This window comes from Nicotiana sylvestris, chromosome 4, assembly GCF_000393655.2.
Source record: "Nicotiana sylvestris chromosome 4, ASM39365v2, whole genome shotgun sequence".
Lineage (NCBI taxonomy): Eukaryota > Viridiplantae > Streptophyta > Magnoliopsida > Solanales > Solanaceae > Nicotiana > Nicotiana sylvestris.
In genome coordinates, this window is record NC_091060.1 from 19,943,102 (window position 1) to 19,960,686 (window position 17,585).

The 17,585-nt window shown below is 35.8% G+C and overlaps 1 protein-coding gene across 1 annotated transcript; it reads left to right on the forward strand.

Moving 5' to 3' along the window:
• Positions 1–5,226: 5,226 nt before the first annotated feature.
• LOC104247015 (large ribosomal subunit protein eL42) lies at positions 5,227–9,159 on the forward strand. Its single transcript, XM_009802947.2, has 4 exons — positions 5,227–5,353; positions 8,502–8,681; positions 8,782–8,856; positions 8,937–9,159. The coding sequence occupies exons 1-4, from the start codon at positions 5,351–5,353 to the stop codon at positions 8,994–8,996; spliced, it is 318 nt and encodes a 105-aa protein (XP_009801249.1). The 5' UTR covers positions 5,227–5,350; the 3' UTR covers positions 8,997–9,159.
• The last annotated feature ends 8,426 nt before the right edge of the window (positions 9,160–17,585 follow it).

A 17,585-nucleotide genomic window follows, 5' to 3' on the forward strand; every position in this document is an offset into this window, starting at 1 on the left:
GTCCCGTCTTGGTTTGAAAAGTTGAAGAAGATTGAACCAACACCTGCGGCTGACAAGCATTAAGATTTAGATCAGGGTCCACATGAAGAACCAACCAAGACTTAAGATCAAGCTTCAAAAGACTCATAAATAGGAATCTTGTAACTCGTAGCTGATAGGCTTAGTTAGTCTTTTCATTTTTGATTTTGATGTAATAACAGGACCGCAGACCGGAACCTCAGCGGAACGGCACCTCGACCGGCTCTCCACCTCGGTACTCCATCACCTCATTCACTTCTGAACTACATGTGACCTGATTCCTTTATAGCCAAGGATATGTAGGTAGCTCAGATACCAGGGCTCGGTCACATTCTCTTCCTTTCTTTTAGTTTTGGTCTCCCTTAATAAGGGTCGGGTCAAAAACCTATCTAGTTTTTCTTTGTCATTTTCAGCCAAAGAGGGGCAGCTGTAGACATGTGATTTTTGACCCTCCCGGAAATTTCACCCACTTTAGCATGCAAATATTTAATTTAGGCTTAATATAGTTATTTCAACTAATTTTGACTCTATTTGCTTTATTTTATCACGAAAAATGAAAATTACAAAAATTATTTTCTCTTATTTAGCTAGTTAATATTTTTATCTAGTTATTTTTAATTTGTCTACTAAATTCAAAAATACAAAAGTAATTCTAGGAATGTTATCTTAATGATTTTTCTATTTTTTTATCTTTTAGTATGATATTTTGAAAATACCAAAAATAGTTTTATTTTAATGATCAGTCTTATTTTAACAGTTATTTTACTTAGGTAGGATTAATTAATAAATGAGGTCGTATTTTGATCTCGTTCGCGGAGAGAGAATAAAACTTGGGTTCGAGCAACCCATTTTTAGGCCTAATTTTTAGACCTAGTCCATAATTACCAAGCCCATAACTCCTAGGCCCATACCTCCTAACCTAATTCCTACCCCTATATAATAGTAACTACACCTAAAAATTGAGGTCAACCGCATATGATGAAAAAAAAGAAGAACGTCACTTTTTCTTCAAATAAAATGACAGCAGCACCTCATTCCGCCAAAAAAATCCCTCTTCTTCTCCATCATTACCTTAATTCAAAATTTCAAAAGGAAAAGTCAGAATTATTCACTAATTTCATAGATTATCTTAAAGAACTAGAGTATCCGTTTCACTCTAAGTTCAAGTAGAAGTCCTCTCATTTACATTGGAATTCCAGAAATATGAAGAAGCCAAATTGAGTCCGTTTGCGGCTCGGTTCTCGATTCCGTCCGTAGTTCCATTTGTGGTTTGTCGCATTTTTAAGTTCAAAGTAGTGAAATAATCAATCTTCAGCTATATTGAGGTTTACTCTTTACCTCTTTTCTATTTGCTTACCCACTTTTGACTCATATATGTGATTTCTTGTTGATATTGCTTTGTTGATTAATTTTGTGAGATCTCTATTTGGCTGTTGATTTCTGTCATGGAGAACGTTTTTTTTAAAATTCATGTAAGGGGAAGTTTTTTGTGTGTGTAGGGGAAGCTTCTTTTCTTTTTTTGTGTGATGGCAAATAAGAGTTGCACCGACCTTTAATTGGAAGTTCCTACTAATTGGTTTGTGAATTGTGTTTCCTCATCTAATCTAGTTGCTCATTTTGATTGCGGTCTTCTACTCCCATTTTCTATGCTCATATAATTCCATTCCAACTATTCTATATTCTGTTTTCGTTTGCTCTAATAAATGAATTATATAATTTTCTATCAAGTCTCTCAACAGTTAATTATTTGGCCAATTGCTTGATTTGCTGGTTTTGTTGATTAGTTACGTCCTTTGGGCCTCAATCTTTGGCTAGTATTAAGGTAATTACTTGGAGGCCGTTTCCATTACTTTAATAACATTGAGTGAATGCTTGACATATATGGGCCAATGAACAATGAGTTCACGAAGAATATCAAGTTGAAGTAAATAAACAACTCTCAAGTGCGTAGTTGTTTTAGGCGCGCTATTTTAAAAAATTACTTTCCTAAACTCGGGTGCACATTTATGTGACCCAAATCCAAGTCTCAACAACGTTAGATAAGTGTGTCATGGACTGCGGGTGTATTTATGTGACGTGGTTCAAGATGCGTTTTATGTTTTCCTAAAAAAAATATTTAAATAAAAACGGTTATAAAGTTAAAATTGTACCCTAGGCTAAAACATGTATTAAAATCAGATAATAGGCCAATTATAACAGTTGAGCGATCGTGCTAGAACCACGGAACTCGGGAATGCCTAATATTTTCTCCCGGGTTAACAGAATTCCTTATCCGGATTTTTGTGTTCGCGGACTGTAAAACAGAGTCAATCTTTCCTCAATTCGGGATTTGAACCGGTGACTTGGGACACCACAAATTATCCCAAGTGGCGACTCTGAATTTTTAATAAATAAATAATCATGTTTCGATTGTTAGTTTAATTGAAAAAACTCTCTTATACCCTTTTGGGGGTGTGAAAAATGAGGTGTGACAGTTTCGTATTGATCAGACATTGGTGGGTTGTATGTAGTGACTCATGACTAGTGACACCAGATTTCAGTTGGGTTGATATATTTTCGTACTTATTTCGCGTATTTCTTTAATATTTTAAAATTGAAAGCTTTGAGACTTAATCTGTTTAGAAAAGTGAATTTATAAATGATCTCTGTATTGCTGGTGTTGTTTCTGGCTGACCTAGTATTGTGATAGGCGCCATCACGACCGGGGTATTTGGGGTCGTGACATCCTTATTCTCTATACTTGTTAAAGAAAGAAATCAAACCTTTTCACTTTACTTAACCATTTTCTAAACTTATACATAGCCTATTAGGTGTAACAAAAAATGCCCCCTCTCCCCCTCCCCTCCCCCTCCCCCTCCCCCACAAATGTGCGGCCTAAAGCATTTGCTTTACTTGCTTTATGGAAGAGCCGCCCCTACAGGAGTGCCTACAACTGTGCAGGCGCAAATGAAGTGAGTGAAAATCATGGGAGATTAGGGTTTACTTCAAATAGAGAAAAAAACAAGTTATTCTTTTAATTCTTAGTGAATACCTAGAGGTAGAGTCGAGGTGTGAGCAAGCTTGTGATATCACAAGTTGGTTCGAACATCATTATTATTAATATAATTTTCCCATGCAAGAAATGGGAGAATTTGTGAAAGGTCTGCTATGAACTGCAATACAACTGCTTTTTGTACTAATGTACATTTTAGGGATCTATGACAAAGTTATCTTTAAATTTCGATTGTCATTGTTCTCAAAGTTTAATACTTAACTTTGGGTTAAGTTTACAAATAACCTTAAAAGAAACTGTTCTTGAACTTTGATCTTTGAGGTAGGTCACTCGACAAATAGACAAAGCTCTAAGTTTAACGAGTATTGTTCCATGGACAATATTTTTGACATTGAAGGTTTGCCCATTGGTCAGGTGACCTACCCTAAAGACCACCCCTTATAGTGTCATATTTTTGTCATTTTCTGATCCACAGAGGCACAAAATGAACAATAATTTTGGACGGATTATTTGTATGATAAAGTCCTTTTTTGACCACTCTTTAAATTATGTTTGCATTAACTCAGTTAAGCCAAGCTCTGTATCTAAAATTAGTTGGGGAATTTTTCTTGGTTTTTTCACTTTTAGTTCGCGCCAGAAACTATTTAGATTTTGTATATAACATACAAAATGCATACACACACATACACACACATACACACACACACACACACACACACACATATATATATATATAATATTTTTTCTTGCAAATAAATTTCACTCCATTGAACTAGCAACAAACATAATTTAAAGAGAAATTTTCATAAACCACTATCTTTTAGTGGTAATTAGCTATCTATAGATACCATTTGCTATATTACGGATTGTAGATACGTTTTTTGTTGTTATAATATGTATTAGATGTATTTAAGCTACTGTATTCATGAATATAGTAGCAAAAACAAGCGTGAATCAGGGAAGTCCAGCTAATCAGTTGTTGTATTCGAGTGTATTCGACTGTATTCATGGCGTGAAACATGGGATTACAACTGGACAGATTATTGTATTCGACTGTATTCACGGCGTGAAACAGGAGATTACACTGTTTTTAAACGGAAAGTGAATCAATTAACATAATAGACTCCTAATATAACTCAACAAACTCAATTATAACACACAAAATTTGTATTTCCAGTTATGAAAAAGATTCTCAACCGAAAAATACCCCAAAAACATAGCAATCTTCAGAGAAATTATATAATACATCTGAATACATAAATTATATTAATTAAAAAAAATATACGAATACATTCATGGTATATAGCGAGACAGTGAATACAATAAAATACATAGAATACAATGGGATACCTTGAAATACAATTAAAAAAATAGTGAATACAATGAAATACATGGAATACAACGAGATACATTGAATTACAATGAAAAAAAAAGACAATGAATACAATGAAATACATGAAAATACAGCATGATACTTTGAAAATACATTAAAATATATTAACAGAAAATCTAGTTGCTCGCGAATACGAGATGCTTCAGCACCATTGGAATCCATTACAAAAGGCAAGAAGAATCTGAATATAGTTCTCAAAGACGCAAACTTTGGCTTGGGGTAAAAATTCCAATTTAAAAGGAGGCTGCTGGGCTGAGGGCTCGCCTCTAATAAAACCCTAACATTTATTACCCCTCTTTATATAAGCTCCTTCATTCCCTTTAGGTTTTACGCAGATTCATTTTTCTGACTGCTTTGGTTTCTATACTCCTCCCTCCGATCTTATTCAACTCTTCCATTAGTAAGCTTTTCCCCTTCTTCTAAGAAAATAGAAGATTTTGAAATTGAGTATCGTGTTTTCAGGGAATGGGGGGAGAGACTGACATGTATCAAAGTAGAAAGAGAAAGAAAATAGTGTAACTGAATAGTGTATTTAGTGGCTTAAAGGTAGGAGGTAACCAAAATTAGATATTTTGTTATAAACATTAAAAGGTATCTATAAAATATAATTTTTTAAAATGGTATTTATTTAAAATGAATAAGGTGTTAACCTTTGCTATAGGAGATAAAAATTCATAATTTAAATAGTAACCTCAAGAAAGGCCATTTGTGCAAATGCCCCATTTAGGACGGGCCAAGTAACACACACTACCAAGTAGCCCATAATTAAGCCCGAAATTACCATGGACTGCTTACATGAGGAGCCCATAATCGGAAAAATTCCAGTAAAAACCCTAACCATATAAACTGGTTACGTCTTCTCTCATTTTCAAGGGTTTCTGGACGCCATTAGAAGCAAAGGTGGTTTCTACTGCAGCTTTGTCCTTACTTGAAGTCAGCCTCCGACCATGGTGACTCTCTCTCTCTCTCTCTCTCTCTCTCTCTCTCTCTGTTGCTGCTTCTGTGAGTTGCTAAGCTTTAGTTTTTGAAGTGATAAAATGAAATGTTCATAAGTACTTGTTAGTTCAAAACTTGCTCATTGTTATTCGAATGGTTAATTGTATTGACACTTGTAAAAAGGAAAGGTAGTTCAAGTAAAATTAGTCGTTTATCAGATTTATTATTGGTTCCGACGTGCCTATCTGGATACATGCCACTTCCACGGTGATAGAGCAGAACAGATACAGAGGGCTCGTATAGCCGTTTCCGTCCAAATTGGAGTTGGTCTTCGTTAGTATATAAATTTGTTGTATTTTGCGGAGTTGTTTTTTAAAGTGTTACTAGAAGCTCTGATTCTCGGTAAAGGTGTAATTACCGTCACTCGTCTCAGATTCCTCTGAATGCATTCATTGTGATGCCCTCACCTAGGCACGCTTTGTTTTCACATGATAGAGCAGCATTGGATCACATTTTGAGCTAGAGGCGGATACATGATTTGAAGTTACGGGCTCCTAGAGTAACTTCAAGTTAATATGCAATAGTAACTCGGTTCACGGCCCTATATTTATAGGTTCCTACAATAACCTTATAACTTAGTTCACAGTCATATCTTTATAGGTATTTAGTGAATTTTCTTATATATATACACACAAGGTATGGTCAAAAGCTACTGGGCTCATGTGAACCCATATGTTACATGCTAGATCCACCTCTATTTTGAGCAATCTAATATAATTTGGACTTCAGGCTTAGGTTAGTGTATAGTATTGACACATAGACGATCATGGCCATTGGTAGACGATCATAGCCATTGATACTTTAAAGGTTCAAACATGTCTATTGATTCCACATGTAGAATGCAACTCTTGGATTGTGTCAAGGGCTAGCTTATTCCCCTCACACTTGCTGTTAAGTTGCAATATGCTGAACGGTGCTTATTTATGCATTATTTGGAAGGTTTTTCAGCCTATGTTCTTTGGTGTAGGAAATCTAAGAATTCAAAGGGTATTGAAGCTTTTAAGTTAAACTTATGTATATACTAGATCTCTGCTTCATTTCAGTATCAATGGCGTTCTAATTTTAGGCTAAATCTCGAGGATCAAGGAAAGTTTAATTAACGACACCTCTTAACTTAGCAGGGCTGTTTAGTTGCTTGCAGAATAGAACATCAATTCATTGATGACCTCTATTTGACCGGATTGTTTCCCGATCCGATACAGATATATTCAGAATATAGGAAGTATGATATGGTAATACTATTGTCTATGTATAGAGTGTAGTCTCTTTTTGCATTTTGTTTAAGGATGTTGTGCGTCTGTTCTATGTATAGAGTGTAGTCTCTTTTTGCATTTTGTTTAAGGATGTTATGCGTCTGTTCTATTATATGGCTTTTATAAGCTTAATTTTATTGGGTTCACATTGTGGATGACACACCTCATTCTAGTTGCATGATTTCAATGTATGATGAAGATTTATTTTCGCTCCGTGAAACACATTATCTCAATCATCCGTTCTGGTTTCATATTTGTGAATAATAGGTTGCTTGTATAGAAATATGATATTGTAACCTTGTCTTTATTAAGAAAAAGATACTGTAACCTGGCCTTTGGATACACCATTAGTGATTTAAGTAACAAGCAATCTGCTGTTACCTGGCCAGGCGTGATAACACACTCCTATGTAAATTCTTCAATGAAGCATAACAAGCTATGACAATAAAAATTGACCTGAAAGATCTAAAAAACTGAAAGCTTATCCCAAAAAAAGAAAAAAGAAAAAGAAAGATCTAAAATATCAGAAGGTGGTGAAACTTTTAAAGTACATAAAAGAATTCTGGAAAACAGTATACTGCATCTGTTACTTAATATTTTATAAAAGGCTGAACCTAGTGAAATCCTAACAGTAAATTAAGGGCTAAGATTGGACTGGACTTGACTTATTGCCAGGCAGGAGAAGAGTAGTAGAGGAATAGTGTAAATCCTCAAGAAAGAAAGTAGAGCCACTGCATGAAATAACTTTTGACCCTAACTATTTCCTTCTATGCTTTGGTGCTCCCGTCTTAGTATCCACTAGCCAGAGCCAATAAATGTGTTGGACTGCATAGTTATCAGACAAAAACATTATGTCATGGACCATATACCAAAATAAAAAAGATAGAGCTGCTCTGTTGTTAGCACCTGCAACAGTATAGCTTTTGTAAAGGACTTGGTAGTATAGAACTATGATAGTGTACTAGGGCCTTTCTGTGAGGTACACATATACGGAGGATGATTAATTTCATGGAAAGCATATTTCTGTTTTGCATGTTTCTTCTTTCTACAATGTTTTTAAAAGCTTTCTTGTAGTATGAAAGTATATCTATCCTCTGAGTTGTGGATGAGCACTCAGATGGTCACAGTAGTAATCTTCTCTTATCTGAGCACCAATTTCTACTTATATTAGTTCATTCGAGTTGATGCTGCATCTCTGGGAGTTGCATAGATATAGAATGGAAACTGCAGCTCTGTGAGATGTGGCAAAACTATTGCTGTGGTTTAATTGTTTACAGGATAAGTCTCAACTATCCTTCACCTATGCTGCATGGCCTGCAGTCATCGTTGATTCAGTGATTTGCAGTGAGTCGCTGCATTTTGCTTGTAGATAAAGTTCTCTGATATCCAAACCAAACTCAATGAATTAGGTAGGACTCGCCCTACATCATTGATAGAAAAAGTAGTAAAACCATTATTTGTGGTACCCCTAGAGACCTTTTTCCTTGTATTGTATTGTATTAAATAAAAGCAAAACCACTTTCTTTTTTTAAAGAATGTATCGAGTTCCATCTTTTTTCTTTAGTTAGTTAAGCTAGCTTATTCTAAAAAGGATTGTTGTAACTCTGGTTTGACACTATTTGTAATGGCTCTAATATTGAGAAATTCTGTCTAGTGGCATTCACGTACTCTAGATCACAGTTCCTGGCTCCAATATATTCATTTCTGTTGTGGTATGTTTGTCTTTGGCCTGTGATATGCATATTAATGTAGCTATAACATTTCCAAATGGGTACCAGTTCCGTAAGTTGTGTAAGCTGATTGTTGCCTAAGCAATGAGATTAAATTTCTTTAATCTTGGTACTTGCAGGTGAACGTTCCAAAAACTAAGAAGACATACTGCAAGTCGAAGGAGTGCAAAAAGCACACTCTGCATAAAGTTACACAGTACAAGAAAGGAAAAGATAGCCTGGCAGCTCAAGGCAAGCGTCGGTATGATCGCAAGCAGTCTGGTTATGGTGGGCAGACGAAACCCGTTTTCCACAAGAAGGTAGAAGAGATTTCACGTTAGCATTTGCTAAACTAATTCTGGTCAATAATCTTCTTTTCCTCGGTATTCATCTCATAAATTGATATTCCTCTAAAACTAGGCAAAAACTACCAAGAAGATTGTGCTAAGGTTGCAATGCCAGGGTTGCAAACATGTGTCCCAGCACCCAATCAAGGTTTGTTATGGTTCTCAATCTTCCTTTTCATCATTGTAATAGCTGATACCTGAGATTCTATGTTGACACCGGCTTTGCAGAGGTGCAAGCACTTTGAGATTGGTGGAGATAAGAAGGGAAAGGGAACTTCTCTCTTTTAAGTGGCGCATTCACGGAGATGAAATTGTTTATTTTTGTGTCGTGGTGGACTTTTTTATCAAGTGTAGCTCAACAATGTTTCTTTTGCATATTGAACAATGTATGTCTATGGCAGAATACTTGTATTTCGATTTTTAAATTGAGAATATCTATGCCTTTTTTCCACATCATTTTCAACGCTATTTGTATAAATGAGATGTGATACTGTCCTCGTTAGGGGTCAAGTGCACCTATAGCCATTCTGAGGGATTCAATTTAGAGATTAACTAGTGTTTATTTTGTCTTAAAATTTTAAATTAAAAATTCGAATTTCAGGACAATGCAGAACATTTATGTCCTGAAAAATTGAACTTAAAAGCTAAAATTTTGGCTTATTCCTACATAGCAGCCTTTTAGAGTGACATGTCATTTCTACTCAAAAGTTGGAGCACAACTACTAAGGGGTCGTTTGGTATGAGGTATAAGAAGGTATAAGGGTAGTATAAAAATTTAATACCACTTTAATACGCTGGTTAGCAAATCAGGTATAAGTTATTCCGGTGTTAATTTTAACACTGGGATAAAATCAGGTATAAGTTATTTCGGTGTTAATTTTAACACTGGGATAACTTATACCTTATAGAAGATGGGGTAATTAACACTCAACTGTCATTTTAATACAACATACCAAACAATGAATAAACAACAATTCCAGCATAACTTATCCTAATATAATTTATACCGGTATAAATCGTATTCCAACCAAATGACCCCTAATACTACTAATGGTTCACTAGGCGGGTGAACTATCACCGCATAGTTGTGCTCGAGTAGAAATGACACCAGGTAGCTACTCTTAAGGGCTGTTATTTAGGAATTAGCCAATGCGTCTTGAGTTTTAGTTTTTTAGTTTAATTTTTCAAGACAAAATAAATACTGACTAATCTCTAAATTGCATCTTTGAGAATGGCTATGTGTGCGCTTGCACCTCTTCTGACTTGCTATAGAATTTCGTTGGTAAGTTTTCCAATGAAATTTCTTCTGTATGTAGAGCGATTAGACGACAAGTTGGTCAATTTGATTCTTTCTTCGAGAATTCCATGTATAAGTAGTACTCCCTCTATTTTCAATTTACTCGAACCCATTTGGAGTTTAAAAAAGAAAAGGATATATTTGAAATTTGTGGTCTTAAACTATAAAACTTTTGAAATTTGTTATTTTAAAAATATGCAATAATATTTGTTTGTATGCAAAAAGTTTCTCATGAAGGGTGTTTCTGTAGGAAGGTTTTCAATTTTTCCATGTTTTGACTCGTTAACTGATTAGCAAAAAATATTTTTTTTGGAAAAATATCTTTCTATTAAGAAACTGTCAAGACCCTAATTCGAACCCGGTCGTGATGGCGCCTCTCGTAAAGACAAGGCCAGCCATACCAAAACAGACCACCTCTTTTAAACAGTTAAATACCATAAGTAGTTCTAAACATGATATAATAACCATAATTTGCGGAAATAACGATAACAACAGTAGAAACCATCCCTACACAGCCTAAACCGAGGTGTCACAAGTCACGAGCATCTATTAGAGTATAAATACGACTACAAGGTCTGAACGTACAAAACAGGACTGATGAAAGAGAAGGGAGAAGAGCGGTGCTGCGAATGCTGGCAGCCACCTTGCTAAACTCTAATGACTCAGCCTCCGATCAGCTCAACCCCCGCTACCGGGTGAATAAATACTTGCATCTGCACACGAGGTGCAGAGAGTAAAGTGAGTACTCCAACTCAGTGAGTAATAAAGGTAAATAACAACTGAGCAGTAAAAAATCACGTAAAGCAAATCAACATGCTGTATAAAAGCGGTGTAAAACCCTTGAGAAAAACAGTGAAGCTGTGAAATCTTTAGAAATATCTTAGCTCAGTTTAAACCTCTTTTGAAAATGGCTTTTTCAACAGTTATGCAAATGAATGCAAAATAATTAGTGCAGATAAGCACAGAAATCCGCCCCTCGGGCTCAACACTCAATTTAATAGGTAATGCCAGGCAATCAGGAAGATAACACATAAAGTAACACAATCAACACGTAATGGCAGACAAATGGAAATAAAGTAAACACATAGAACAGTACCAGCCCCCCGGGCTCACTCTCAGAACACTCTCAGCCCCTCGGGCTTACTCTGTGATCACAATGGGTACCCGCGCTCACTGGGGGTGTGCAGACTCCGGGAGGGGCCAATTACGGCCCAAACGCAATATCAAGCCATCTCGTGGCATCAAATCTAGGCCCTCGGCCTCATATCACTTAAGCCACACCGTGTCGTATAAAAGTATCTCAGGCCCTCGGCCTCATATCACTCAATATATCCTCACATATGGCCCTCAGCCTCACTCAGTCCGAAAATCATCACAAGCCTCTCGGGCATTAGTAAAACAGTAGTTCTCAGCCCAAAACATCATTTAGAAATATCATTTAAGTTTCAAATCTGAGTAATAGTGGCTGAGTTTGTAAAAACAGTAGATATCAACAGGACTGAGTTCAAGTAATAATTCAAAAACAGTGAGGAAATAGTGATAAAAATCCCTGAAGGGTTAAGATAGTTGGCACGAAGCCCAATTATGGCGATCAACCCAAATCATGATGATAACAAATAAGTTTTAGTCAAATACGCGGTAAAATCATCAATCGGGACGGAACAAGTCACAATCCCCAATAGTAAACGACCCCACGCTCATCATCAAGCGCGTGTCTCACCTCAATATAGCACTACGATGTGCAATCCAGGGTTTCAAACCCTCAGAGTATCATTTACAATCATTACTCACCTCGAACCGGCAAAATCCCTAGCCCGCGACGCCTTTGCCCCTCAAATCGGCCTCCACACGCGTTGAATCTATCAAAAATTAGAACGAATACATCACAATATGCTAGGGAAATAAAGCCCAAGCAAAAACAATCAATATTGAGTATAGATCCTGAAATTACTAAAACCCGAGCCCCGGGCCCACTTCTCAAAACTCAGAAATTTTTACATCATTAGATTCCTTATCTCCTTATGAGTTCATACATATCAAAGGTTCTTAAATCCGACTCCAAATGGCCTTCAAATCCCAAATCAAAAGTCCAATTTCTGAAACTTGCAATTTCTACAATTTCTGAAGTTCAAAGCTTCTAAAGTCCAACATGCCTGCAACTGAAACCTGCAATTTCTAAGTTCTCAAAACATGAAATTGATCTATTTAACCTCCCGAAACATACCCGAGGCCTTCGGGACCTCAACCAAACCTACCAATATAACCCATAACATCATTCGAACTTGTTCCAATCATCAAAACACCTCAAACAACATCAAATTACCCGAAACTCATCGAATTCAAGCCTAAGTTTTCTAAAATCTTCTGAAATACGTTTTCGATCAAAAACCCAACCAAACCACGTTCGAATAACCTGAAATTTTTCACACACATCCCAAATGACATAACAAAGCTACTGCAACTCTCGGAACTCCATTCCGACTCCCGGATCAAAATCTCACCTACCAACTGGAAATCGCCAAAATCTCAACTTCGCCAATTCAAGCCTAGTTCTACTCCGGACCTCCTAAACCAATTCCGATCACGCTCCTAAGTTATAAATCACCCAACGAAACTAACCAAATCATAAAAATTCCATTCCGAGCTCATATAAAAATAAGTCAACTCTTGGTCAAACCTTTCATTTGAGACTATTCTTTCAAATTCATTCCGATTTTCCTGAAAACCAAAACCAACGATCTACATCAGTTATATTACATTACACGGGGCAAGTCATGCCCAAGAACTAGCGATCAAGTGCAAAAGCTCAAAATGACCGGTCGGGTCATTATAGAAACTTAGCTCAAAGTAATAATATAAAACAAGAAAATAGACAAGAATGTAGGGAGCAAGAGAAGAGGGATTCTTATTTCTTCCATGTATTCAAGTGTTTTCCAAGTGTGTACAATGTGGTGCCAAAACCCTCTATTTATAGGATTACATAGAGGTATACAAAAGAATGACATTAAACATTTGAGATCATTGAGGAAGATCATGAGGGAGGTTATGGAAGCATGCGAGTTACAACCATAAGTATTGGAGTAGTGAGAGTTATGAAGATAATGGAGAAGAGTAGTGGGAGTAACTTCTTTAGAAGTTATATACATCCACTAATATAATTATAATATTTCACAACACTCCCCCTTGGATGTCTATAGATAATGTGGCTCGTTAAAACCTTACTAGGAAAAAAAACCCAGTGAAAAATATCCTAGTAAAGGAAAAAGAGTACACATATATTGTAATACGCATTACTTGCTGCCTCATTAAAAACCTTGTCAGAAAACCCAGTGGGATAAAATCTTAGCTAGGGTAAAAAGAGTACAACGTGTATGTACCCCCCGATGAAAACATCACTTTATTTCTCGGAGACGAAAAATTCCAAGCTTGTATAACAACTTCTCTAATCTTGAGACCGGTAATGCCTTGGTGAATTATTCCGCCAAATTATCACTTGAATGAATTTCTTGAACATCTATTTCATCATTCTGTTGAAGATTGTGTCTGGCAAAGAATTTTGATGAAATATAGGATTTATTCTGTCTCCTTCAATGTATCCTTCTTTCAATTGAGATAAGCAAACATCAGCGTCTTCACTATTATTGGAATCTTCTCTTCGAAGAAAAGTCACACATCTGTAGTGTGTTAAGTCACTTGCTTCATCAGTTGTTAGTATATTGACATGACTTGAATAATTATCAATGATTGACAACCTTGTAAAATGATAATATGATAATTCCCTCACATACAAATAGATTGTTTGAAGAACGGACTTCTATATCAAATAAACAAATCTATATCTTCATAAACAAATATATATCAAATATTCCTTTTGCAGTATAGTACTAATAGTATTCCAATATCTTCATATAGAAATAAAACTAGATCTTCCTAGCATATTGTTATACTAATGGTTCTAGCAAGATACATAGTGCACCAATTGCAACAGACACAAAAATAAATCATACACACTATGCTTGCTCTAATCCACATAAGGATTTGTTGAAGCTTTATTTAATAAAAAATTTTGGGAACCTCTATATGCTTCAGAACAGTTTAAATCCTTCAAGGATTTTCATTATACACATATCAAGTTTTTCATGTATTGCCATATTAAAACCTGAAAACAATTTCATCCACCACAAGAGAACCTGTCTCCATATAACTAATGCAGGATATTTATGAAAAATCGTGTGCCACAAGTCGTCTTTATCTCTATCGACTTGATTTTGTATTTCACTTTCAGGTGTTGGGACTAACCGTCCAACTTCACATTTTTCAGGTGAAATCAAATTTCATTGTGTATTTTTTTCATTTGACCAATCATTTATCTGTCTAAATTCCATGACAGATTTAAGCTCAAGATCCTTGTCACTATTAATAATATTGAGCGCTACATTATATCAACAATATTGTCGACGATCATTTCACATCAGTTCCGTCGTTACCCACTAAAGACATTGTAGACATGTGATTTTTGACCATCCCCGAAATTTTACCCACTTTAGCACGTAGATATTTAATTTAGGCCCAATATAGCTATTTAATTACTTTTGACTCTTTTACTTTATTTTACTGCAAGAAAACGAAAATTACAAAAAAAAATAATTTCATTAATGTTTTGTAGTTATTTTTAATCTTGAAAAATACCAAAAATAGTGTTGTTTTAATGGTCAGCCTTATTTTAATAGTTATTTTATTTAAGTAGGACCAATTAATAAATGAGATCATATTTTAATCTCGTTCGCGTGGAAAGAATAAAACTTGTGCTCGAGCAACCCATTTTAGGCCTAATTTTGGACCTAGCACATAATTCCCAAGCCCATAATTTTTAGGCCCATACCCCTAACCTAATCCCTACCCCAGGAGACAAGTGAGGCTTGCTCAGTTGGTAAAAGCACCTCCACCTACGATCGTTAGGTCCTGGGTTCGAGTCACCATGGAGGAGAAGTGTGGAAACACTATAGATACTCCTAACTTGGGAGGGTAAAAAAAAAAAAAATCCCTACCCAAATGTAATAGTATCTAATGCCTAAATTGAGAGACCTAAAAATAACCCATTCCGCCGTTTTCAACAAAAAGGACCCACCCTCTAGAAAAATAACCCATTCCGCCGTTTTCAACAAAAAGGACCCACCCTCGGATGGAATCATCTGCTGCTTCTCTAAAGAAAGCAACTATGGCCATGGCTTTTTCTTAACAAAAATTCACCAATCTACAGCCATATATCCCAAAGAAGACAACAATCTCCAGGTTATTTTTAGAAGAAAGACAATCGGCTCCCCGTGAAAGGGGCCATACTCTTCTTTTCTCTGCTTTTGCTTCGACTGTTACAACAGCTGATTTTTAAACAAATAGCTACTTTTATTGCCTTATATGTAGAAGGCCATAGCTGCTATTGATCTTCGCAAGTCACCCGAAATGGACTGCGATTTTGCTCTTTCTGTCGTGATAAGTTGCTGCGCTCCATCTTTCATTTTTCTAGCCTTTATTTGGTCCAAATTTCTCATCCTTGTCCTTTTTGAGGTAATCCGTTTACTACTTCGGTAATCCCTTAATGTATTTGAGTTTGTGATGATGTAGCTTATTTTAATGAGGAAATTGAAATGCCTTCTTTGAATTCTGTTGATGAGACTTAATAAATTTTATGATTTTGTGTTGTAACTAGAATCCAGGAGAAATTATTTTATTGTTGATTTTTTTTTAAAATTTGGAAGTAAAATGATGTGCTACCTCTGTCTTTCTTTCTCTATCTTTATGATTGTGCTTCAGTAGGTGTGCTTTTTTGGGTTGGCATTTTCCTCTATTCAGCGTATCTCCTTGCTAGTATATTTGTTGATTTGTGCGGTTTTATGTTCATTGTCTCAAGTGAAAAACACGTCCGTTGAAGTCCTATATTTTCATTTGCTCGCTTGAAGGAAGACATTTTATTTCAAGCATCTAAAGTTTGGAGTACTTGCAAATAGGTGCTGAAATTTTATATTTGTTACTGGAATGAAATGGCGTGATAGAGTATTGTTATGGTCTTCTTCTTTTAACATGAGCTTCAATTGAATTTCTTTTAGGTTTTGGACGATGTAAATTGTTAATGTTGATGTTTCCTTGTATTCTGATACCAAAAAAATATATTATTTTTGTGTATTGACAGTGGGTTTCTTGAATTATTTGATTCGGCATGATTGTATGGAATATATACAAAAGAATCACTTAATTAACTTGAAGAAGTTTATGACTAAAAATTAATTATTGGTTGATCAAAGTTGATCTCTTGAATGGTGAGTGGTTCGTTAGAAAGAAAGGTTAGTTTATGATGGTATTCGTAATTATATCATTATAACTACGGGTACGATTCCCGTGGCGTAGTTATGATACCTAATTTCAAATTAGTTTTAAATATGAATATCCGTAGTTTGCTTTAGGTGGAAAAATCATTTGAAATAAATTGAGGAGTGCCATTCACAATTGAATCACTTAAATATTTGGCCCTCACATTAATATTAAATTAGTATAGAAAATGCCTTGAACTTTTGTAGTTTGCTTTAGACGTGCTGTTTAAAAATTATTTTCCTAAACTCGGGTGTGAATTTATGTGACCCAAATCTAAATCTCAACAACGTTAGACAAAATGTGTCGTGGACCACGGTTGCATTTATGTGACGTGGTTCATGACGTGTTTTAGATGACGTTGAATCTTTCCCAATAATTAAATAAAAGCGGTTATAAAGTTAAAATTGAACAGTAGGTTAAAACATGTATTAAAATCAGATAATAGGCCAATTATGATAGTTTAAGTGACCGTGCTAGAACCGCGGAATCCGGGGGTGCCTAACACATTCCCTCGGGTTAACAGAATTCCTTATTCAGAATTTCTGGTTTGCAAACTTCAAAAGGAAAGTCGAAATTTCCTCGATTTGAGATTTTAAAATAAACCGGTGACTTGGGACACCAAATAAACTATCCCAAGTGGCGACTCTGATAAATAAATAATCTCATTTGAAATGATGTCACTTTAATTGAAAAAACTCCTCCTTACACCCTTCCAGAGTGTATGTAAAAAGGAGTTGTGACAGCTCTGGCGGCTCTGTTGGGGATGAGAACCCAGAACTTCTGGTTTATGGTTCAAGAATTTGAGCTTAGAATAATTATTATATTTGGCTTTGTTTATTATCTGATTTTATTGCATGTTTGAGCCTAATGTGCTAAATGCCGCTTTTTACTGCTTTGATATTATTTGAACTGTATATAAACTGTTACGAAACCCTTCTCTTCTCATCTTCGGGGATATGCACGCTGACATGACTCCTCCTTCTGTTAGTGTCATACCTTGAAATAAGAAAGAGGCTCGGACAAGTTACAAAGCCGGATGACCTTTTGGTTCCCGGTACGTAGCTCCCTCCTCGGCTCGAGTTGTCCGCTCGGGTACACAAGTCTAGAACAATATACCCAGATTTTTAGTTTAGAATAACTCAGCCTCATGCCGGATCCCTAGTAGGAACGCTTGTTTGGATCATGTGCATTTGACTTTGGGGACTCAATACAGG